This window comes from Mustela putorius, unplaced genomic scaffold, assembly GCF_011764305.1.
Source record: "Mustela putorius furo isolate JIRA1106 unplaced genomic scaffold, ASM1176430v1.1 tig00001448_pilon_pilon_pilon, whole genome shotgun sequence".
NCBI classification, from domain to species: Eukaryota; Metazoa; Chordata; class Mammalia; order Carnivora; family Mustelidae; genus Mustela; species Mustela putorius.
The window spans coordinates 126,537-152,306 of NW_025421747.1; the positions used below are offsets into that span (position 1 = coordinate 126,537).

The window sequence follows — 25,770 nt, forward strand, 5'->3', positions numbered from 1 at the left end:
AAACACCCAAAAAACAAAAAACAGATGTCATTAAGTCTTAACAGATCTCGAAAGACAACCCAGAGTATTGTTCTTTACCTGGTTGACATTCTCACATTTCTGGGAGATGTGAACTCTTTCTAGTATCACTAGTTCCCAGCAACAGAAAGCTTGTGGACTGTCATCTGCCAGTGGCCAAGTGCAGGACAAGGATTTATATGTCTGAGTCCAACTTTGCACCTGACAATGAGGACACTGAAGTGGAGATATGCAAAAACTGAGGCTACCAAGCAACCGGCAAGATCTCATCCCTAAGACGCCTGTATTAGTCACTTTCTTGTGGCTACCATGCAGATCTCTCTAATACCCCTCAGTCTATCCCCAGGGAATACATCCGACCTTAGGGCCCCATACTTTCTATACTCAAGCACGCATCAAAAGAATGGAGGTGCACATTGAAACAAGTCTGCCTCCACCAGGCAGAGAATATCATAAGTATAGGAGCTCTCTATATCAGGAAGGAGTAGGGATTCCCATCTTCCCTCATTCAAACCTCTCCTGCTTCTGAAAAAGTGGGACCGTCAGAGCCCCCCCCCCCCCTGCAAAGAAGGGAAGGCATATGTTCGCTTCACATTTGGCCTTCTCTATACATGGCTAGGAAAAATGCCAGGTAATGGATACTCTGAGTAAAAATAATATTCAAGACCAAGCTCAAATTTTGTGTAAATTATCTGACTTAGCTTTTCTGGTTGGTTCTTTCCTGGAAGTTCAGTCCCGCACACTCCCGAAACCTCGCAAGGCTCCGTGGCGCCCTGCACCGAAGTGGCCCGGGCGCGCTGCATCTCCTCCTCCAGGCGCCTCCTCTCCGCCTCCAGCCGCGCCATGTCTTCCACCGGTATTCTCTGCTGGACGATGAGCTGCAGCTCCTGGAGCAGGGCTTCCTTCTCCTTGATGAGCTGCAACCGGTCCCTGTCGGCCTCCGCCAGGCCGGGCCACGACTCCTTCTCAAGTTGGGCCAGCTGCTGCTGAATCATTGAGACTCTGCAAGAGATAGACATGAAAATTCAAACAATCATATTCAGAACACATAGTAAAAATCTTCAATTAAGTATTAGGAATCTGAATTCGGTAATAGTATAGAAAGAACTACACAGCAACCACCGAATTTATCCCAAGTGTGCAAGGCAGGTTTAATATTAGAAAATTAATGGAATCCATCATACCACCAAACTGAAAGTAAGTATCATATGATTATATCCATAGACACAAAAAAGCTGACAAAATTCAATCCACTTTTAATTTTCATAAAACTGTCATTAAACTAGGGATAGAGGGAAACTTCCTCTATTTGATAAAGAATATTTACCAAAAAGGTTGGAAAAAAAGCTACTACAACCCAGCAATCTCACTACTGGGTACCCTAAAGATACAAACATAGTGATCCGAAGGGGCACGTGCACCTGAATGTTTCCAGCAGCAATGTCCACAATAGCCAAACTATGGAAAGAGCCTAGATGCCCATCAACCTATGAATCGATAAAGAAGAGGTGGAATACTATGCAGCCATCAAAAGATGAAATCTTGCCATTTGCAATGGTGTGGATGGAATAGAGGGTATTATGCTGAGTGAAATAACTCAATCACACAATTCCTCTCTGATACAAGGAATTTGAGAAACAAAGCAGAGGATCATAGGGGAAGAGAGGAAAACATAAAAGAAGATGAAACCAGAGACAGAGAAAACAAGCTGAGGGTTGCTGGAGGGGAAATGCGGTGCAGTGATTTGATAAGTGAGTGATGGGAATTATGGAGAGCATGTGATATAATGAGCACTGGATGTTATAAAAGACTGATGAATCACTAAGCTCTACCTCTGAAACCATTAATACATTATATGTTAAATAATCGAATTTAAATTTTAAAACATGGAAAACAATAAACAGTTTAAAAATAATAATGTTTAAGAATATAAAGTAGGTAAATTCCCTTAAAAAAAAGGAATAAGACAGTAAATGTAATGTGATAATATTAAGAATAAGGGGTCTTAAGCAAATTTATCAGTATCCCTCTGGTGGGTTCAGAATTCCCTTTCCATCCCTACCTTCTCCCCTTCTTCCAAGAATCTCTCCTGGAAGGATTGTTCAGTCCTTCAGACCAGTTTATATTAAACTAGTTTTTCTTTTATATATGTGGCTCTACAGTTTAATGGAAAAACCCACACAAATATTTTTGTTTAGAAGACATTTTAAATACTAGGTCAAAAGAGATGGCAGGAGATCTTGTTTCATTTTGTTAGAAAGAATTAAGTGTACACAAGAGAATGTGAAAAATCTCGATGTATGCATGCTATACTAAATTGTACACTATCTCAATGAATACATAATAATAATGATATTCTACTATCAAGTAACAAATATGAAAAAGGCAACTCGTTTTAGGTGTATAGGATATAGGACAGTAGGCAGAGAGGAAGGCTGAGAGAGACAAGGGAAAGCAAGCTTCCCAGTGAGCAGAGATCCTGATGCAGGGCTCTAACCCAAGACACTGAGATCATGACCTGAGCCAAAGGAAGACGCTTTAACCCACTGATCCAGGCACACCCAGAGGCAAAAAATTTTTAATGTAAGATACTTACCTTTTTCTGGCTTCCTCATATTGCCAATTAAGTCTGATTTGATCTACAAGATTTGTTTTGTCATCACTGGCAAACTTTCAGGAATAGAAGGAATAATGAAAAAACAAGTTAGAAAGAAATCTTAAAATAATAAATTCAGCTAAATTTTTAGAAATAATTTAAAATATTCTTTTTATTTATCTTTCAGTTTCAATTTTTGAAAGCTATGGAAGAAAAAGCACTCAGTTTTATCCATTACAATCTCTGAGCAGAGGGTATGGAATAAGAGTTTTGTTTTACCTACACGGTTGGATTTTTTTCTCCAGTGGAATATATTCCTCTATTTTGGTATTCCATAAAACAATAATTGAGTTTGAAAAGAAAGGAAATAACTTACTAAAAGTGGATACCATAAAAGCAGCATACCATAGAATCCTTATTTTGCATGCTATACTAAATTGTACACTATCTCAATGAATACATAATAATGATATTCTACTATCAAGTAACAAATGTGAAAAAGACAACTCGTTTTAGGTGTATAGGATATAGGACTCCTTCCCTATCTCATGCACACAAAAGAACAAAAGATTAAAAAGAAGGAGAAAAAAATTACCCAAAACCCAGGTATTGGAAATTGAGATTAATTCACTGAGTTCTTAAATCTCTTCTAAAAGCTACTTACAAAACAAATCTTTGTTTTTCATTCTTTGATATTAATAAGGATGGTTTAGTTAAAAAAAAAAAGGCAAGAAAAAGTCACTTTCCTTGTATATATATTCCTTGTATATATTTCCTTGTATATATACTCCATTATAAACTAAAACCTCCAAATTTGAATGCTATGCTGGGTTGTTTTTTTTTTTTTAAGATTTTATTTATTCATTTAAGAGAGAAAGAGATCATGTGTGCATCTGTAGAAGGGAAGAGCAGAGGGAGAGTGAGAAAGAAAGAATTTCTCTGTGCTGAGCACAGAGTCTGATGTGGGGCTCTATCTCATGACCCTGAAATCAGGACTTGAACTGAAACCGAAAGTTGGATTCTCAGTCGAGTCACCCAGGATTCCCTGGCATTTCTTATATATTTCTTGTTACAATTCCTGATCTTGAAAAATGTGTCTTATATACATACCACCTACTCACAAAACTGATCCAAAATAGTAAGGTAGACAGACTTCTAAGATGGCCCCAAAGATCTCTACTTTTGGTTACTGAGACCATGTGTAATTCCATCCCCTTGAAAGTGTGTTGGACCCAGTGACTTGATTCAATCCAACAGAATGGAGTAAAGGTGATGGTAAATCCTTTCTGTAATTACATTACAATAGATTGTAACTTCAATGAAATTAGCTAACTTTCTCTATTTACTTTTCAGCTTGGATATTCTGATGAAACAAATTGCCATGTTGCAGAGACCAAAGCAACCCAGGAAAAGAAGCCTTCAGTCCCATAATCTCTGATGAACTAAATCTGCTAAAATTCATGTAAGCTTGAAAGCAGGCCTTTCCCTCAGTTGACTGTTCACCTGAGACTGAACCCCTACCTAACCTGGCAGCATGACAACTTTTAGAACTCTAAAGAAGAAGATCCTTGCCAGACTCCCAGGCCAAACAAATTCTAAAATAACAAATGGTAGCTGTTTTCATATGCTATGTTTTATACTTAATTTGTTTTATACGAAGAGCTAAATATGTAAGCCATGGTTTATATTTCTATACAGGAATGTGATGTTGTAGAATGTTCAGGACCTTAGAAAGGGCTGAAATGTTGATTTAAACCCACACCTCTCATAGCTGCAAGACCTTAAATAATTTGGCATCTTAGTGTTCTCATTACACTATTTAGTAGAAATATGAACTACTTAAAATGAGCTCATAGCTGGGAAATTGCTAGTACCAATATAGAGCAAAGATTAGAACTAGAATGTAGATATCCCTAACTAAATTTGGAGAGAAATGGGTAACAACAAAACCTTTGTAATGATTCAGATAGAATGTTGTATAACTACATAACTAGCTCCACTGCATATACTTTTAGGACATTCTACTGAATCATTACAAAGGTTTTGATGTAACCCATTTCTCTCCAAACTAGTTAGGTATATCTACATTTTAATTCTAATATTGAAACAAGAAGTAATTATTTATCAAGGGAATTCAATGAGTCATATTTATTCTCACACACTCCAAAAACTTCTGAAAAAATATCAGACATTTCTAAGTTACAGATTCTTCTCCATAAAGAATGACCATATCTTTTTTTTTTTTTAATTCTTATTTATCTTTTTGGGAGAAAAAGAGAGCAAAAGGGATGAGGGGAGAAGGAGAGAAAAAAAATCTTAACCAAGCTCCATGCCCAGCAAAGATGCCATCATGGAACCCAACATGGGGCTCAATCTCATGACCCTGAATCATGACCTGAGCCAAAAACAAGAGTCAAATGCTCAACCAAGTAAGCCACCCAGATGTCCTGAGAATGACCATAATTTTTAAACATATGACTACATTTGGTTGAAAAAAAAAAAGTGTTTTTAAGAACAATATTGAGAAAAACAAAATTAGGATATTCTATCAGATACAAAATATAGTCATTACTGACCATATTACATTTCCTAAAGAAGTAATATTTTGTAAAATTTCAAAATATTAGCTAATTATTTAAAATCCTGACTTATTATTTTATTTTCAATATTTTTTCTTTAATTTATAGATACTCATCTTTTTTTAAAAGATTTTTATTTATTTGTTAGAGAGAGAGAGAGATACAGAGCGCAAGCACAGGCAGACAGAGTGACAGGCTAGAGGCAGAGGGAGAAGCAGGCTCCCTGCCAAGCAAGGAGCCAGATGTGGGACTCGATCCCAGGACACTGGGATCATGACCTGAGCCGAAGGCAGCCGATTAACCAGCTGAGCCACCCAGGCGTCCCTACAGATACTCATCTTATTTAATACTCCCTAAAAAGAAGGGGGCATAAAAGACAGTGTCACTGGCTTTCCATTTTGTAATACATGGCAAATTTCATTTCATAACACTACAAAAGTAGTATTTTAACTACTTTTAGTTAAATTTTTGTTTTAGTTAAACTTTTGTAGTAACTACTACAAAAGTAGTATTTTTAAATATTTATAATCCTGTTTTAAATGGTGATGAATTGTTGGTTAACTCAAGGATTCACAAATTATGAAAAGGGATTTTGGAATTGTTTTCAAGTCTGAAACAAAATTAATTTTAATTCAGGTCTATAGCCTGATATTCTTTTATAATAATAATAAATGCTATGAAAGTACAAGCCAAGAGTGCAACAGCTACAAAGTCATTAGAAATCACTGTTCAAAGTCAATGATCAACCAATTATGGACAAGTTGCAAAATGGAATCTGCCACCTATTTTTAAAGTTTTATAGGAAAACAGCCACAACAGTTTGTTTATGTAGTATCTCTAAACGTGAATAGTTGACAGACACTGCATCTCTGCAAAATCTAAAATATTTACTAACTGCTCCTTTACAGAAAAAGCTTGCCAATCTGTCCATTGAAAAGTCATGTCCATTGAAAAGACATTTAAATTCAACTCTGAAAAGGATTCTGCCTTTTTTTTTTTTAATCGAGATCACAAGGATAAAGGTAGTAGGAAATTCAATTGCATCCATATCACTGAACATTCCAAGTGACTATCAGATACAATACTTTGGTTTTCAACTTAACTGCATAAGAAACAAAACTATTTTGAAATGAACAATGAAACAAAATTACTTATGGCAAACACATAATAAGTCTTTTTCTCTCTCAGCACATCATTTCTTATCCCCTACCAAGCATACCTCTTCAATGATGTCAGTCTGAGATCCAGCATCACAGAACTTTAGAGGCAAACAAGATTCTAAAGGTGGACCAGCATTATGAGGAAAATCTTGTAAAGAGTCAGTAATAAAGCAGTGATTCTTGAAACCATCAGTAAGCTTAGCCAGGCTCTGTAATATAATGAAACAAACCATTTGAATGCAATGTTTCTCTTCAGTAGCCATTTCATTTCTGTTCTAAGTCTCCAAATTAATTGCCGGAGAGGTAACCCACCCCACACCCCATTCTCATTACATTTAAAAGAAATGTTTTCCACTATCTGCACCTTTAAAAATAAAATTCCTAGTAATTTATTCAGTCATTAAATAATGGTGGTAAATTCTAAGTAATTGGTGAATTATTATGGTAGCACTTTTACCAGTTTTTAAAACCTTTATGTTTCTTAGAGAAAAAAGGTAAATGACAGTATGAAAAAACTGCTAAAACTAACATTCTCCCTGGAGATGTTCACAATCTAAGAAGAACTTGAAAGCAACACCTGATTATGCTTGTGTACATTAAAAAATTGAGTACAAATTGACTTCATACATATTTAACAATTATAAACTGAGCCATTCTATGGGTTAGCACAATTGCTATATTATACAACCACCATACCTAACCAGTTATAAAACAATTTCATCACCCCAAAATAAAATTCGTAGCTCTGAGTTCATGATCCCATTCACCAATCCCCATCTTTGAGCAACATCCAGTCCCCATTTTTGTCCATCAATTCACTTATTCTGGATATTCTGGATATTCACTTATTCACACAAATTCAAACAATTTGTACTTAGCTCCTTTCATTTAGCATAATGTTTTTGAGACATATACACAGTAGAAGCAAAATCTCTGCTGAGCAGGCTCAACTTTATTTTTTATATGTGGAAATCCAGTTTTCCCAACATCATTTGTTGAACAGGCCATCTTTTCTCCATTGAGTGGAATTCGCTGAACATCAATTAACCATGTATGTGAGAATTTATATATGGCAATCAATTCGACTGCTCTATATATTTAGCCTTATGCCACTAGCCCACAGGTTGATAATAGCTTTTTTGTAAGTTTTGTTACTAGGAATTATTAAGTTCTTCCATCCTTTTCTTTCTTTTTCAAAATGTTTTTGTTATTTGAGGATCCTTGGAAATACCACATGAATTTAAAGATGGCTTTTCTATTTCTGGAGGAAAAAAGCCACTTTGGGGTTTTGATAAAGATTATAGATGCTATGAATAATATAGTCCTCTTAATATTAGCTCTTCAAATTCATTAACTCTAGATAACCTTAATTATTAATGCCTTTTACTTATCTCAACAATGTATTGTAGTTTTTAGTGTATAAATTTTTACCTCCATGGCTAAAGTTATTAGTATATATTTTAAACTCTAATGCTACCATATAGAACTTTTGTCTCAATTTTCTTTGCAGACGGTTCACTCTTAGTACACAATGTTCTGTTACTTTTTAAAATCATTTATAATAGTTTTTATCATTTCTATATTTTTGTCAACATTTTCATTTTGTTCATATATAGTGTTGTAGGTTTTAGTTTTTCTTCAACTTTTTTTTATGTCGAGTTAACCAACATATAGTACATCATTAGTTTTTGATGTAGTGTTTAATGATTCATCAGTTATATATAAAATGCAGTGCTCATCACAATGTGTGCCCTCCTTAATACCCATCATCCAACTTTTTTTTTTTTTTTTAAGGATTTTACTGGGAGGGGCAAGGATTGCAGAGAACTAGGGGACCATCTAGCAGACCTTTCTGAACACCCCAAAAGTCTGCCTGAGATGAAAGAAGATATATCTGGATCTCTACCAACAGAATATCTCCAGTGGCTGGTCTTGAGGTACGAAGCAAGGAGCCATGAATCTGCAGGCAGACATCGGAAGATAAATGGAAAGGGCAGGGAGTCTCCAGAATCTTCCACCACTAGTGTACAAGAGCCTCCTGCACTGCAGAGTGGGTACAGACTCACAGACTGATAGCAGCAGGGAAAAGACTTTAAGGCAGTGCCCCAACACTGAAACCTGAACTTGCAGGCCCCATGTATAAACTGGGGATGATAGGCAGTTCTAGAAGCACAAAGGGCAGAGTCCTAATTGGACCAGGAAGCGAGGGCTGGGAGTGCTGCAGTGGGGTGCACAACCCAGGCTGCTGCAGTTTTTAGCCGCACAGACAAAAAACAGAGTCATTGTGACCTGGAGAGCTTCCTGGAGAATAGGCTGTTATCTCTCTGTTCTGAGACAGAAGTTTGGATACAGTCACCTTTGTTTGGACTCTTGGAAGAGACGTGGAAACCAGAGAACTATAGTTTCCAAAACTGGTTTTCAATGAATCCATCCTCCCCCCAAAAGGGGGCAGGGCAACTCTGTCCATACAGGGTTGCCTGAGTAACAGCATGGCAGATCCCTCCCCACAGAATACAGGCTGAAAGACAAAGAGGCCAACAACCCCAAGGTCCCTAAAAATCAGGTGCATCTTCTTAGATTGTGGTCTAAGTGCAGTTTACACTCTAATGTGCAGTTTAGACTCTGCACATTCCCTAACCACCACCACCACCACCCCCCAACAGAATGATTAAGAGAAGGAACCCCAACACAGGAAAACGTCAGAGACTGTGACCTCTACTACAGAACAAATGCATATGGATATAAGCAAGATGTCAAAAATAGACTTCAGGATCACAGTGATGCAGACAAGAGCTAGGATGCATAGAACTGTTAATGGCAACATAGATTCTCTAAGGAAAAAGTGAGAGCTGATCTGGCAGAACTTAAAAATGCTCTCAATAAGATTCAATCTAATCAAGATACTCTAACAGCGAGACTAAACACAGGGAGAAGATAGAATTAGTTATCAAGAAGACAAACTGATAGTGAAGAAGAAACAGGAGGAGGGTGAAACAGTTTAGAAGCCATGAAAACAGAGAAATAAATGACACCATCAACATGCCAATGTCAGAATTATTGGGATCCCTCAGGGCGAGGAGAGAGAGAGAAAGGTATATTTTAGCACATCATAGCTGAGAACTTCCCTAAACTGGGGAATGAAATAAGCATCCCTATCCTAGAGGTAGAAAGGACCCCTCCAAGATCCAGGAGAACAGAACAACACCCTGCCTTGTCTTAGTAAAACTCACAAATCTTAGAAACAAGAAACCATCTTAAGGGCAGGTAGGGGGAAGAGATTCCTTACGTACAAAGGAAGGAACGTCAGAATAATATCAGGAGACCCACAAGCCAGAAAGGGGTAGTAAGGCATAGGGTACTAAATGAGAAGGACATGCACCCAAGAATTCTTTATCAGGCAAGGCTGACATTCAGATGGAGAGATAAGGAGCTTTCAGGTCCAACAGAAACTGAAAGAATATGTGAAGACCAAGCCAGTCCTGCAAGAAATATTAAGGGGGTTCTATAAAAGGAGAACAGCCCCAAGAGTGATATAGAACACGGATATATAGAGAAAATCTACAGAAACAAGGACTTCTCAGGCAACATGATGACAATAAAATCATATCTGTCAATAATCACTCTAACGTGAATAGCCTGGGTGCTCCCATCAAAGGGCACAGGGTTGCAGAATGGATAAAAAGACAGGACCTATCCATATGCTATCTAAAGAGACTCATTTTGAACCTAAAGACACATTCAGGCTGAAAGTGAAGGGATGGAGAATATGATCCTAGCTAATAGGATCCAACAATACATTAAAAGAATTATCCACCATGACCAGGTGGGATTAAACCCTGGGATACAAAGGTGGTTCAACATTAAGAAATCAATCAATGTGACAGAACACATAAATAAAAGAGAGAAGAACCACATGGTCCTTTCAATGCATTAAAGCATTTGACAAAATACAGCATCCTTTCCTGATTAAAACTCTTCAGAGTATATGGATAAAGGGAACATTCCTCAACTTCATAAAATCCATCATGAAAAGCCCTCAGTGGCTATCGTTCTCAATGGGGAAAAGCTGACAACCTTCCCTTAAGATCCCGAACATAACAAGGATGCCCACTCTCGCCACTGTTGTTCAACACAGCACTAGAAATCCTAGCAACAGCAATCAGACGACAAAAAGAAATAAAAGGTATTCAAATTGGCAAAGAAGTCAAGTTTTCTCTCTGCACAGATGACATGATTCTTGATGTGGAAAACCCAAAAGACTCCACCTCCAACTTACTAGAACTCATACAGCAATTCAGTAATGTGGCAGGGTACAAAATGAATGCAGAGAAATCAGTTACTTTCCTATACACTAATAATGAAAACACAGAAAGGGAAATTAGAGAATCGATTCCATTCACTATAGCACCAAGAACCATAAGACACCTGGGAATAAATCTAATCAAAGAGGTAAAGGATCTGTACTCAAGGAACTACAGAACACTCAGGAAAGAAATTGAAGAAGACACAAAAAGATGGAAGACCATTCCATGCTCATGGTTCGGAAGAATAAACATTGTTAAAATGTCTATACTGCCTAGAGCAATCTATATTTTCAATGCCATTCTGATCCAAATTCCACCAGGATTTTTCAAAGAGCTCGAGCAAACAATCCTAAAATTTGTGTGGAATCAGAAGAGACCCCGAATTGCTAAGGAAATGTTAAAAAAGGAAAAACTGGGGCCATCATGTTGCCTGATTTCAAGCTTTACTACAAAGCGGTGATCACCAAGACAGCGTGTTACTGGCATAAAAACAGACACATAGACCAGTGGAACAGAGAGCCCAGATATGGACCCTCAACTCTATGGTCAAATAATCTTCGACAAAGGAGGAAAAAAATATACAGTGAAAAAAAGTCTCTCAATAAATGGTGCTGGAAAATTGGACAGCTGTGTCTAAAAAAATGAAACTCAAACGTTCTCTTGCACCATAGACAGAGATAAGCTAAAAATGGATAAAAGACCTCAATGTGAGGCTGGAATCCATCAGAATCCTAGAGGAGAACACAGGCAGTAATCTCTTTGACATAGGCCACAGCAACTTCTTTAAAGACACATCTCCAAAGCAAAGGAAACAAAAGCGAAAATGGACTTCATCAAGTTAAAACAGTTTGCACAGCAAAGGAACAGTCAACAAAACAAAGAGGCAACCCATGGAATGGGAAAAGATATTCACAAATGACAGTGCAGATAAAGGGCTGATGTCAAACATTTGTAAAGAACTCAAACACAACACTCAAAAAACAAATAAACACGTCAAAAAATGGGCAGACATGGTCCTAAGAAGACATACAGATGGCTAACAGACACATGAAAAAATGTTCATCACTAGCCATCAGGGAGATTCAAATCAAAACCACATTGAGATACCACCTTACACCAAAACTGACAAGGCAAGAAACAACAAATGTTGGAGAGGATGTGGAGAAAGGGGAACACTCTTACACTGTTGATAGGAATGCAAGGTGGTGCAGCCACTTTGGAAACAGTGCGGAGATTCCTTAAGAAATTAAAAATAGAGCTTCCCTATGACCCTGCAATTACACTCCTGGGTATTTACCCCGAAGATACAAATGTCGTGAAAAGAAGGGCCATCTGTACTCCAATGTTCAAAGAAGCAATGGCCATGGTCGCCAAACTGTGGAAAGAACTGAGATGTCCTTCAATGAAGGAATGGATAAAGAGATATGGTTCACATGTACAGTGGAATATTACTCAGCCATCATAAAGAATGAATACCCAACTTCTCCATCAACATAAATGGGACTAAAGGAGATTATGCTGAGTGAAATAAGTCAAACAGAGAGAGTCAATTATCATATGGTTTCCCTTGTATGAAACATAAGGAATAACATGAGGACATTAGAAAAAGGAAGGGAAAAATGAAATGGAGGGAATCAGCAGAGTGGTGGGGAGGAACCATGAGACTGTGGACTCTGAGAAACAAACTGAGGGTTTTGGAGGGGAGGAAGTGGAAGGGATAGGTGAGCCTGGTGGGTTGTATTAAGGAGCACTTGGTGTTATACACAAACAATGAATTATAGAACATGACATCAAAAACTAATGACCTACTGTATGGTGACTAACATAACATAATTTAAAAAAAAGATTTTATTTATTTATCAGAGAGAGAGAGACCATGAGCAGAGGGGAGGGAGAAGTAGGCTCCCCACCAGAAAGGAGCCCCATGCAGGATTCAACCCTAGTACCCTTGGATCTTGACCTGAGGGGACAGCGGATGCTTATCCAACTAAGCCACCCAGGAATCCTTTTCCTTAGACTTTTTGATAGGTTTTAAAATCTTGGTATAATATGTCTGGTACCTGAAATCCTTATGATTTCCACCAATTTACCTTGTCCATAGTAATGTATCATGTTTTTATGTTGAAAATTGAACATCTGACTATCAACTCTAGAAATCAAATTACCCTTCTTCTTCTGCATACTTTTTTTTGAAGACCATTTCTTTGAGACTTGTACAAATTATTTTATGAAATATTATTCCTTAAGATCACATCAATCACTACAGTGTGTTCCTTTAGTTTATGCTCAGATACTTGATCGGTGAATTCCTTGATTGTAAACAGATGAAGAAAACAAAACCAGACCACCTCTCTTGCTTTTACAGGTAAGCTCTGAGAAGGCACTTGTTCACTATCTATTTATATTTGCCTGTGGCTAGTGACTCAGCCTGCAGTAAAAGCTTAAAACTTCACTGCAAACTTTTCTGAGGGTACATTTTGCCTTGGAAAGATTTTTTCATTTCTCATTATATATGGGTGCTGCAAATTGCCCTAATGTTCCATTATCTCACCCTAACTTCTCAGCAGGGCTTTAAATGATCTCTTATATGTTTCCACTGATAATCTCTTGGCCCAAGCACATCTGTCTTTATAGTCTGCCCCATAATTTTTAGCACACTATCTGATGCTTTTCCCACATAGGTTTTCCAAATTAAGCAAAAAGTACAACTCCCATCACTTTATTTAGGTAACCCCAAAGGGGATTATAAAGGAAACACATAGTATTTTGTAAATAAGGTCACCTGCAATCCCTCCAATTCAGGTATGAGGGAAACTAGATTAGTGGTTGGTCAAAACCAGGGCAATAGGTATACAGAGGAAGGAATGGATAAGTCTAAGTAAAAACGCCATGAAGTTTACTACTGTTTTAAAGATAACTATTTTCTTCATTGTGTATTTTTGCTTGTTTTCTATAAGCCTTTGTCTGTTTTGCAGAGTATCTACAAAGTTAGTTAAGATAGTTTCTCATTGTTTTTTTTTTTTTTTCGTTGGTTTGTTTCTCTGGGGAAACAAGTACTTGGAGGTTCTGAATTGCCAGTTTGCTGATGTCACTCCTATTATGGTTTAGAACCTGATATTTTACATCCTAATACTATATGGTAAACTCATTTGAATGCTAGTTTGTTAGAAGGTAGAGAAAATGTATGTTCTGGGAAATAGAATATCTTAGTGTGAAACTAAATGGAAATCAGATTTCCAATAATTGATTTTATACTTCTGAATATATCATCCTTCAGCAAACTCTAGGACTACAATGCTAGGTACACTGTAATTTCCACGTCTTATTATAGACTAATATCTGTTAGAAGGTAAAATAAGTAATTTAATTTCACTGAACCTTAAATTTACCAATTTTAATGGAAGAGAAAGATGTTCTTGCCCCTCACTGGAGTTCCTAACAGTTCGAGAGGCTATGCATAGAGATGCTGAGGACTAAAACTTCTTCCGGAAAAATGTATGCTTTCTCCACCAAGGCAACTTGGTAGCGTATCAAGTGCTATACACTGTGGCCACAAGAGAGTCCAGCTCAACCACCTAAATCAATGTCTGCCTATCTCTTTTGTGGAAAACATGTGATACGCTGTGGAATTTTATCTAGGATTATGGGTAATGCACACAGAACACCTTGTTCAACCCCACAGCCTTCTTGTTATTATGGTTCAAAGTAAATCTAAAAATTGTACATTTACTTATCATGACCTGGAGACGTGATAAGTAAAAATACATTCTATTCACCAAGTCTGGTGTAAAACCCAGAGAGCTGAATTTTTACTACCACCCCAAGAATTGTACATAGTGCAACCTAAAGCCCTTTGATTTAGGAAGCACTGCTATACATTCCAGTTATGTGTATAAGTGTCTCATTTTGCCTAGTTTGCTCTTTGTCTATTTGTTTTACATTATGTAGAATGTAGATAAATATCTATGAGGCATTAGATGCACGGTTAGTCTATTCAATACACGAAGTAAAACTGAAAAACAAAACAAAACAAACAACAACAACAACAAAAAAACCCCAGACCCACAAAAGAAAGAACTGAATGCATTTTCACCAGAAGAAAAAAAGACCGTTAGGGTGCCTGGGTGGCTCAGATGGTTAAGCAACTGCCTTAGGCTCAAGTCATGATCTCTAGGTTCATGGCATTAAGTACCAAATCAATGTCCCTGCTAAGCAAGGAATCTGCTTCTCCCTCTCTTTGTGCATCTCCCCCTACTTGTGTGCTCTCACTCTCTGTCTCTCAAATGAATAAATAAAATCTTAAAAAAAAAGAAAGAAAGAAAAACAAAAAAAAAGACCATCGTACATTCATTTATAAACATTCGTCTTTTTAGAAAAAGCAGCTGCATGATTTAAAGGGACAAAAATGAATAAACAAGTAGATAAAATAAAAGTAAAAAGACCTCAGATGTGTATCTTTATTTTTTTTAATATTTTATTTATTTATTTGACAGAGAGAGAGCGATCACAAGTAGGCAGAGAGGCAGGCAGAGAGAGAGGAGGAAACAGGCTCCCTGCTGGGCAGAGAGCCTGATGCGGGGCTCAATCCCAAGACCCTGGGATCATGACCTGAGCCGAGCCACCCAGGCGCCCCAGATGTGTATCTAAAACATCCACATCAGTGGAATACTATGTAACTATAACAGAAGACTGAAGAAGCTCTTTCTATAGAGGGGTGTCTGGGTGGTTCAGCTTTTAAGCATGTGCCTTCAGGTCAGGTCATGATCGAGGGATCCTGGGATTGAGCCCAGTGTCAGGCTCAGCAGGGAGCCTGCTTTTCCCTCTCCCACTGCCCTCTGTCTGTGTTTCCCCTTTTGCTATGTCTCTCTATCATATAAATAGAATCCTAAAAAAAAAAAAAAAAGGAAAAAGCATAGGGTATTACTATTACATCATTAAAAGAACACAAAACAAACAGTGCATATATAAATAACTAGCTTTTGTATGAAATAAATTAACTATCTTATCTGTGTGTGTCTTTATAAATAGTAGAAAAATACCCAAGAAAATAATAAAAGTAGTTATATGGGATAATTATATGACTTATCCTATACCTTTTGAATTATTTTGGCTACTAAGTAACATTAATGTGTTACCTACTGTAAAATCTTTTAAAATACATACAAGTAGTTTATGATAAACCTATTAAGTTAAGTTAATGTGGGTAAAATACATGTGTGTATCTTTTTTTTTAATAGAAAAGAGACAAGCAGACTGGCATGTAAATGTACAGCTGGGACCCTTACCTGCATCAAGTCTCGCCTCTCCCTCTCACCAGTGCAAATGGCTTTCTTAATGTTACGGAGCTCACTCATTATAGCCTGTGCCTCATCCAGTTTGTAAGTGGTGCGAGCAGTTGACATATTACGATCAATCCTTGTTAACAAAGAAAAAGAAGAGTCACTCCATACTAGATCACGTTTCCATTAAACAAAAATGGCAAAAGCTTTGTAGAAAAGAGAGACAATAGGGAAAAAGCCTTTTTTCCTTGTGGGACAAAAAAAAGAACTGAAACGTGGCTTCACAGATGAATTCCTTTATTCTGTGAGCAATTCACAGAACTGAAGAATTTCCCAAGTGCAAAACCACATCGTCTTAGTTTATTTCCACTACATAGGTTAGTGATCAAAAGAGTTTATTGAATACAAGTAAGTAAGATCTCTGTGCAAGCAGAGTATTTGGGAAATACCTAAAAGTAGTAAATTTTTAATGACACCACATTGGCCAAATTAGAAAATTACATATATCCTCTGTATAATCTCTTTTATTTTTTATTCCAATTTATCATTGTGTCTCCTAATCACCTGGCTCCATCTTTTCTTCAATCCCAATATACACATAGTAAGTATTTTTCCAAGGTTTTTTCATCCTGTCCTTTTCCATTTCTTTGTCATCTTTTCTCCATTACTCACTCCTCCTTTCCTTAGATTGTTGTTTTGTTTTTAATATCTGTCTGTGCACATGCACACATTCATTCTTCTTCCCTTCATTTATCCACACATATATTTATTAAAACTAGTTTACTTTGTCCCATCCTTCTTCTGGTTTCCTTACCTCTCTCTCTCTACCTCCCTCTTCCCCCTCCTTTCCTTCCTTCTCTCCTCTCTCCATTCGCCCTTCCCTCTCTCCTTCAGGCTAGTATACCCTTACACACACAAGGTACGGTCTGTGTCATGGAAGCAGAGCACTGACCAAGCCAAGGTGTAGCTCTGGCTCTCACAGAGCAGGCAGTCTTCTATAGCACACCCTCTCTCTCACCTTCCCTATGTAGGTCTTGAGCCGTAGAGGCCCTCAGGGCCAAGGAGGGTTAAATACTTTAGTCCAGAGTGGCATGAGCTCCTTCTCTAGAAAACGGTGTGAGCAGACCTTTCAGATTCCAGATGCACCATTCCACAGGTCCTGACATGAAACTGTTTCCCCCAAGTGACTGGGGAATCTGGATCCTCAGGGACGGCTAACCCACACTCCCTGATTCTCCTCTCAAGGAAGCATCCTGGCAGGCTACTGAATACCAGCAAGACTCCAGGGTTACACCAGAACCCCGGGCAAGTCACTTCAACTCTTTATACCCCAGTTTAACATTCTCTCCATTTAAGGAGAAAATTTCAGGAGAAGGACTACGTAGCAGGATGCCTTACATGTAATGTCTGCAAGGGTTATTCTGACTGTCAGGACAACACTGAAGCTATGTACTCATGGGAGACAAACTAAAAAACTCACCATCTCTGGTACTCTAAGCCCAGAGTTCAACAATTGGCAACCTTGAAAGAGAAGGACAAACAGGAAAAGCAAGAAATCATTCCCTTACTTGGAATCGGGCCATAGGGCTCAACAGCATTGCTATAATTGCCTCAGCTCAAATAATGTTTATGAAAACTAGTCCTGAGTCCTCTTCCATAGAGTGGATGCAAGTGCATCATGGGTCCCCACACATTCAATGATGACAAACTTACATATCAACATGGCTTAGCCACATGGATATACTTCCATAATGTTTCTCAAACACATATTACTGTGACATGTTTTTGTTCCTACAAAGCAGAAGGCTTTACTTTTATATTTTTATTAGAAAGTACATTTTTTTAAACTGTAGATTGTTCCACACAGAGTAAGTGAGAATGAACTAAAACTTGTACTAGGAAGGTATCTTTTTCTTGTTTCACTAAGTCCTGAATTCAGCCATTTTATTCAACAGTTCATGTAAATGAATCAGGTGGTAAACTCTGAGACTACATTACCTTTGTGTCATCAGAAAGTCCCTGGCACAGAGCAAGCACTGTGGCTATAGAAAATTGGGAGGCAATAGTGAGGATGGCAGCACTAGGCATACTGGACCTTAATCATTTTAAAACTTATACATGGTCCCCTCAAAACCATACCCTCTTCCACCAAAATGACTGGATTTGTTCCTCACCACCAACCATTTGACACTTACAGACTTGTAATAATTAACTGCAAATTAACTCCATCCTCTATTTTCTTACTCAGCACAACTTCACAACAAAATCAATATAACTCATGCCAATTCTGCTGTGGAAGCACCTGTATAGCTGAGCAGCATGATGCAAAACAAATGGAACCAGAAGTCCAGAAAGAACTTCAAGTCCTAACTCTCATGCAAGTTAACTGTGTCACCTGGAGAAGTCGCTGAACTCCTCAGAGCCTTGATGACTTCATAAAGATGCTAAGCATCCAATGGGGTTCCCAAACCCAGCTAATCACCAGAACTATTTAGGTCCCTGATAGAAATTCAATGCCTAAAGACTCTCTGCCGGTACAACTAGGAGATTTACTAACCTATCAACTAAGTCCCAGAACTACTAGGTTAGAAGAGCCTCTTTTTACACTAATTATTTTAATCTGGTCCACCTTATAAAACAGTTATAATTAGACTGAACTCCATACTGTTAACACAATTCTAAATAGCCAGCAAGAGAATAGAAAGAGTTCTGTGATATGGAACTATTCTTTATACAAGGACAAAGCAACACCAAAAATAGATATGAATTCTGCTCCATCTCCAATCTAGAGGTTAGGCTGGGAGTGAGATATCTTGTACAGGGCTGTTCATCCAGGCAATGTGGAACTCAAAGACATATTATGTAGGAAAACATAAAAATAAAAGAACATGTGGTTTTCTGTTTGCACTGCTGTACAGATAATAAGAGCCTCTAACGTGAGGCAGAAATAAAAGAACATCCACCTCAGCAACTGCACTATTGGGTATTTACCCTAAAGATACAAACGTAGTGATCCAAAGGGGCACGTGCACACGAATGTTTATAGCAGCAATGTCCACCATAGCCAAACAATGGAAAGAACCTAGATGTCCATCAACGGATGAATGGATCAAGAAGATGTGGTATATATACACAATGGAATACTATGCAGCCATCAAAAGAAATGAAATCTTGCCATTTGCGACAACATGGATGGAACTAGAGCGTATCATGCTTAGCGAAATAAGTCAAGCGGAGAAAGACAACTATCATATGATCTCCCTGATATGAGGAAGTGGTGATGCAACATGGGGGCTTAAGTGGGTAGGAGAAGAATGAATGAAACAAGATGGGATTGGGAGGGAGACAAACCATAAGTGACTCTTAATCTCACAGAACAAACTGAGGGTTGCTGGGGGGAGGGGGTTTGGGAGAAGGGGGTGGGATTATGGACATTGGGGAGGGTATGTGCTTTGGTGAGTGCTGTGAAGTGTGTAAACCTGGTGATTCACAGACCTGTACCCCTGGGGATAAAAATATATGTTTATAAAAAATAAAAAATTATATTAAAAAAATCTTTTAAATAAATAAATTTTAAATGGAAAAAAAAAAACTCTTAATAAAGGACAAATCCAAAGGGGGGGAAAAAAAAAAGAAAAGAAAAGACACATAAAATAAATAAAAATAAAAAGGAGGATGTGTTAAAAAAAAAAAAAAAGAACATCCACCTCACAGCATTAGATCTCCAAAGAAGTGGTCAAAATTTCTTTATGAACAATCTGAACTTATTTACATAATAATGTCTCCTTTTACTTATCCTCTGATAAAGATGTACACACACACAAACATGTATATCTGTAATTCAATTTTATTTAATTTTATAGTTTAATTTCATTAATCCATTGAGTCTGTAAGACTTTCTTTTTTCTTTTTTTTTCTTTTTTTAAAGATTTATGTATGTATGTATGTATGTATTTATTTGACAGAGATCACAAGTAGCCAGAGAGGCAGGCAGAGAGAGAGAGAAGGAAGCAGGCTCCCCCTGCTGAGCAGAGAGCCCGATGCGGGACTCGATCCCAGGACCCTGAGATCATGATCTGAGCCGAAGGCAGCGGCCTAATCCACTGAGCCACCCAGGCGCCCCGAGTCTGTAAGACTTTCAAACAAAACACCCAAAGTCAAGGAAATCTGATTTCTTTGTTATAGTCAATGATCAGCCCTTCTACTAACCAGGTCTTCTACTCCTCCAGGATGAAAAAAATACTGCAAATAGATCATCATCTGACACTGAAATACACATGCAGAAATGAAACTCCACCACACAGAACAAAACTTTTTCAATTGCTTGAAAATGAAAGCTAAGCAAGTAGCCAAGGAAGTACAGACACAAATAGGTAGTGTTAAGGCTATAATGCGAGTCACTACCCATGTCAGTTCTGCTTTATACTTAAGTTATGTGACTTTCTTATGACTTTTAGTAGCAATAAAGCCTAAGTGTGGCCATCAGTAAATGCAGGGATTGAGACACGAGGTTCTATGATGGGAAAGGCTATCAAGAGTCCAGATCAAGGCACCCTGTCAGGGCATCAGGTTCTAATAATGGGAATGGCTGTCACAGAGAGGAAAACAGGCCATATGTCTCCTCAGGGAGTGGGATCAGCAGCCCTCATCCTGGGATTCATCCCATCAGCAGACACTGCAGAGCACTTGGAGAATGACAGAAAGTTCAACTTCAAGGCCATGGACCTGCACTTTCACCTTAGCTCTATCCAAGTGGCTCTGAGACCTCAAACAGAATATAGATTTGCCTAAAACAGCTGTTTCCACTCTGTTCCAAGCATGTCCTGGCATAAGGATCAGGAACAGCTAAAGAGAGAGCCTGTCTAGGGTTTGGGGACCTCCCCTCTGTTTCAGCAGCACCTTCCCTTTGCTCTCAGACATTCTGATTCTACAGAAGATACCATTTGCAGGAAAGGAAAAGGAAAGAGACTCCACTGTTCAAAAAGTATGAAAGCTATCAGGGAACATGATCTTGAAGTCCTACTACTTAAGAGAAAGTATTATTTTAAAATATATTGTTACCTAGAAATAAACCTAGAGGAAGAGGTCAAAGATGTGTTCCTTTTCCAGGATAGAGTTACAAACAACAGCCATGTCCACAAAAAAAGCAATCTCTATAAAAATCATACCAGCATTTTTCACAGAGCTGTAACAAATGCTTCCTCAAAGAGGGAAGCCCCAGACAACAAGTCCTTTGAGGAGCAAAGGGAGAGAGGAGAAAGAACACCAAACCCAGAGGCATCCCAATTTGGGACCTCAGGCTAGTGACACATTGACAGTATGGTCCTGGCACCAAGGGAACATAAGGGAGAACTCGGACATGGACCCTTCACTTGTTGGTCAAGAAATCTTGGACAGAGCAGGAGAGAATGAATATCGAATGGACACATGGTGGTGGGAACGCTGGACCAACGACCACATGCAGAAGAAGGACACTGGACCCCTCGTTTTCTCATACACAGAAATCCACTCGAAACAGACCAAAGACCTACAGGGTAGACAGGAATCTGGCAACATCCTAGAGGAGAAGGCAGGCAGCACCCACTTTGAGCTGGGCTGTAGCAACATATTGCTCCACACATCTCCAGAGGCAGGGAAAAAAAGGACAGCAATTGTGCTAGTAGGTATCCACCCAAAGGATACAAAAATACAGATTCAAAGTCATACACACATCCCAATTTTTATAGCATCTTATCAACAAGAGCTAAACTATGAAAAGAGCCCAGATGTCCATAAACAGATGAACGGATAAAGAAGATGTAGTCTATATATACAATGTAACATTACTCAGCCATCAGAAAGAATGAAATCTTGCCATTTGCACTAACACAGATGGAGCTAAAGGCTATTATTATGTTAAGTGAAATAAGTCAGTCAAAGACAAATACCATGTGATTTCACCCACATGTGGAATTTACAAAAGAAATGCACTTATTAAAAAAGCAACATGCCAAAAAAAAGAAAGAAAGAAAGAGGAAAAGAAAGGGAAAAGAAAGAAAAAGAAATAAAAAAGAAGGAAAGGAAAGCAAAGAGAAAATTAAGGAAGAGAAAAAAGGAAGGAAAAAGAAGAGTAAAGAAAAACAGAGTCCTAACTCTAGAGAACACACTGATGGTTACCAGAGGGGAAGTACATGAGGAATGGATGAAACAGGTGATGATGGGCACTAAGTAATGTATGGAAATGCTGGATCACTAAATTATATACCTGAAACTGTACATTCATATACTTAAAGAAAAAAGGATAGTAACCACATGGATTACTACCATTAATTCAAGGTTGACCATGTATATAATATTTTAGACAATATTTTGGCACAATGGTTACTACTTATAAATGAAGGAGAAAAGATGGCACAAAAATGTAAAGTATGTTCCGAAGTTCAGAAGGTGAAGACATGCTGCAAATAGAGGTCGACAGCATTTAATAAGTAAGCAATTAATTTTAAGAACAAGGCTATGATTTGTAAAATAAGTTCTGTCCATTAAATTTGTTGAGTTAGTTTAACTGACAAACTATAAGAAATTCATTTTTAAACTCTTAGTGCCAAAGAAGATTCAAAAAGGAGGAAGACTGATAGAAATACTATCCAATAGGATGTTGTATGATGATGTAAATGCTGTATTATCTGTGCTGTCCAATTCAGTGGCCACTAGCACCCTGGAACTCAAGTGTAGTGAAATCTGGCAGTCCAAGAGATATGTCATTGTTGGTGTATATTATTGGCTGTCCACATCACAGAGGCACTAATTGACATCTAGTGGGAGAAGTCAGGAATACTGTGAAATATCATAAGGTGCACAGAGCATCCAGAACAAACTATAACGAGATAGCCAAATATCTCAAATATGCTGAGTTGAGCAAAGGCTGAATTGGCCACATGTAGCTATTGAGCACTTGAAATAGGTCTTATGAGAATGGAGAACTTCATTTTACATTTTAATTTGAAACAACTTAATTAAGATTAATTTAATTATTAATTTATTAATTTAATATCTTAAATTAGTGATTATATAGCTCTATTTACATATACATAAATTATAATGCTATATAAAATGAGCATATATATAGAAGTAACTTTTTTTCCCCCAAATATTTCCATTTAAACTAGTGAGAACCTTTAAGGAAAACATCGAGTCTGAGGCTTTAAGAATGGGAAATAAAGGAGCATAAAGAAAAGCATAAAAGAGAACGCGGTCCGGGGGAGGGCCAGCGCAGGCGGCGCCCAGGGGAGCACAGGAGGAAGCGCCAGGAAGGGCGCCCCTCCCGCAATCAGGGCAACTCACTCTCGCAGGGTCTCCACCCCCTTCTCCTTGGACTGCAGCTCCTGCTTCATCTGCGTCAGCTCGCGTTTCAGTCTGGAAAGCTGAAGACAAATGACATTTTTATTCTCAAAGAAAAGCTGTGGTGAAAATGACGCCGGCAGTTGTCCGCACTGTCACCTACGTTCCCGATTAGCTGACAACCCACCGGGTCGCCTCCCCCGTCCACGGATTTCTCTCCCGGGCTTACACCCAGTGGCCATCCTGGAAGAAGTGTCCCGCGGAGATGCGAACCTCCCGGATCCCCGACAGGGTCCTGCCTCTGCGGAACCCGCCACCGCTCTCTTTTTCAAGGCACTGATTACCCGTCACCAACAGTAAACTACGTCACGCTTTTTTCACCTTCCCTCTGCTTACTGCTTAGATCCCGCCCTGCAGCGCTGTCGCTAAAAGCATGCTGTCCCGCTAGGGAAAGTCAGTCCCCTGAGCGCCCCTGAGCGCCACCGTCGGCAGCTTCCAGCACCCACTGCAGGCCCGTGTCAAGACTCAGGCGCTGGGCCTGGCAGCTCCCACGTTTCACCGACACCCCACGTGTGTTTCTCAGGTGCGCGAGGCTTTGAGAGCCACTGCGCTGAGACATTCTGGTTTCGGGAACGAGACACCAGAAGAGGAGGCCTCGTTTCCAAGGTGTCTGCCACGCTTTGCTGCAACTGCCACACAACAGTCCCCTTTTCCCTCACACCCAAGACGGGGCTGAAGGGATGAAACGGGGCAGCACATAACGAACTCCAGTGTCACTCGCAAGGGCCATCAGAACCTTCTGGTCAAACAGCACTACAGGAAGGCTCTCCCTAGGAATACAGCAACCAGGTACACTGGCAGATGCTAAAGCTGCCCACAGTCAAGAGTGGCATCCTACTAATAAAGGGAAACAGTCCTTGGAGATCAGGGCCTGTGGTCAAAAAATACTTTCAAATGGAAGTGAATCTTGCCCCAAAACACTGACATGGATACAAGCAGTTTTTTGTTACATGAGCTAAGGTTTTAACATGAAATATTTTTCTTCCTATTAAAGGAATAAAGAAACCACATGGTCATATACAAATACACATGGTCATCCCCCAATACAATGACAATATCCTGACCTCCACAGTTTCCACCCCAGACGCCCTGAAAAAAAAGAGAGACTTCAGAGCCCTGGCTTATCATGTATCATCAATAAAAACTAAACTATACCAAGCGAAACAAAACACAAAAGAAATATAGTGCTTCTACTTGTGATAAACACTTATTTTACTCACCTTATCCCGATGACTTGCTATTTCTGCTTTAATCTGAAGTGGATTGTATTTAGTATTTGTTGAACATCCTGAAAAGGCTACATAAATAAAAAGAAATATTTTATTCTACAAAGATCCTTTAAGATAAATAAATGTATTTGGACCAAAAAAATTCAGATCCATTTTATTGAATAATTAGTCCTTAGTGTCAGACATACAACTTATCACTAGCACTGCAATGAAAGAATTAACATTTCACAGACTCAAATTTCCTTAATAGTTGATTATTGGGTGTTATTTTGTTGGCAGATGACATGATTCTAACTAATATAAAAACTGAAAGAACCAACCAAAAAAGAAAGAAGAAAAGCCCGTACAGGACCCCAGGTGGCTCACTCGAGTAAGTGTCTGCCTTATGTCATAATTCCAGGGTCCTGGGATTGAGTCCTGCGTTGACCTCCTTACTCAACAAGGAGTCTGCTTCTCCCTCTCCCTCTGCGTGTGCACACACACTCTCAAATAAATAAGTAAAATCTTCTAAAACAGGCAAAAAAAAAAGTCCCTAGAATCAAAGAACCAATAATTAATTATAAGCTTACAAGATACAATGTTAGCAGACAAAAAATAACTGCTTTTCTATATGCTGTAAGTGGGGGGGAAAAGTGGGATTTAGAAATTAAAGTAAAATGTCATTTTGTATAATGCCACAAAATATTAAATGCTTAGGAATACATCTAACAAAACTTGTACAAAATCTTTACAAGGAGGCGCCTGGGTAGCTCAGTTGGTTATGCATCTGCCTTAGGCTCAGGTCATGATCCCAGGGTCCTGGGATCAAGTCCCACATCGAGCTACCTGCTCTCTCTGCTTCTGTCTCCCTCTGGAACATACTTTTAACAAGTGATCCAGCAACTGTATTCACTGGTATTTACACAAAGAAGCAGAAAATATATGGTCACAAAAAATCCACCAACTCAAAAAACAAACAAATGAAAAAACCTGCAAACTCTACCAAGGACATAATTTATAAATGCTGAAACATGAAAGCAACGAAGATGTACTTTAGTAGACGAATAAACAGTGGTTCACCCAGGCAACAAAATATTAATGTTAAAAAGAAATTAGTCATCATGTTTTATAAAGAAAACCTTAAATGCAAAGAAGTCAATGTGAAAAAGGCTACACACTATACGATTCCAAGTCCATGACATTCTGGAAGTGGATAAAGTATAGAGACAGTTAAATGATCAGTAAG

General features: G+C 38.5%; 1 protein-coding gene across 1 annotated transcript in view; it reads right to left on the reverse strand.

The window, feature by feature from the left end:
• LOC123394097 (protein WWC3-like) overlaps positions 1-25,770 on the reverse strand; it is a 172,274-nt gene that overhangs the window by 51,642 nt on the left and 94,862 nt on the right. The window contains exons 4-9 of the mRNA XM_045087742.1: positions 24,537-24,613; positions 23,260-23,339; positions 15,943-16,072; positions 6,413-6,562; positions 2,615-2,688; positions 780-1,020 (exon numbers count right to left, since the gene is read on the reverse strand). Of these exons, the coding sequence (XP_044943677.1) occupies positions 780-1,020; positions 2,615-2,688; positions 6,413-6,562; positions 15,943-16,072; positions 23,260-23,339; positions 24,537-24,613 (752 nt within the window). The remainder of the gene's footprint in view (positions 1-779; positions 1,021-2,614; positions 2,689-6,412; positions 6,563-15,942; positions 16,073-23,259; positions 23,340-24,536; positions 24,614-25,770) is intronic.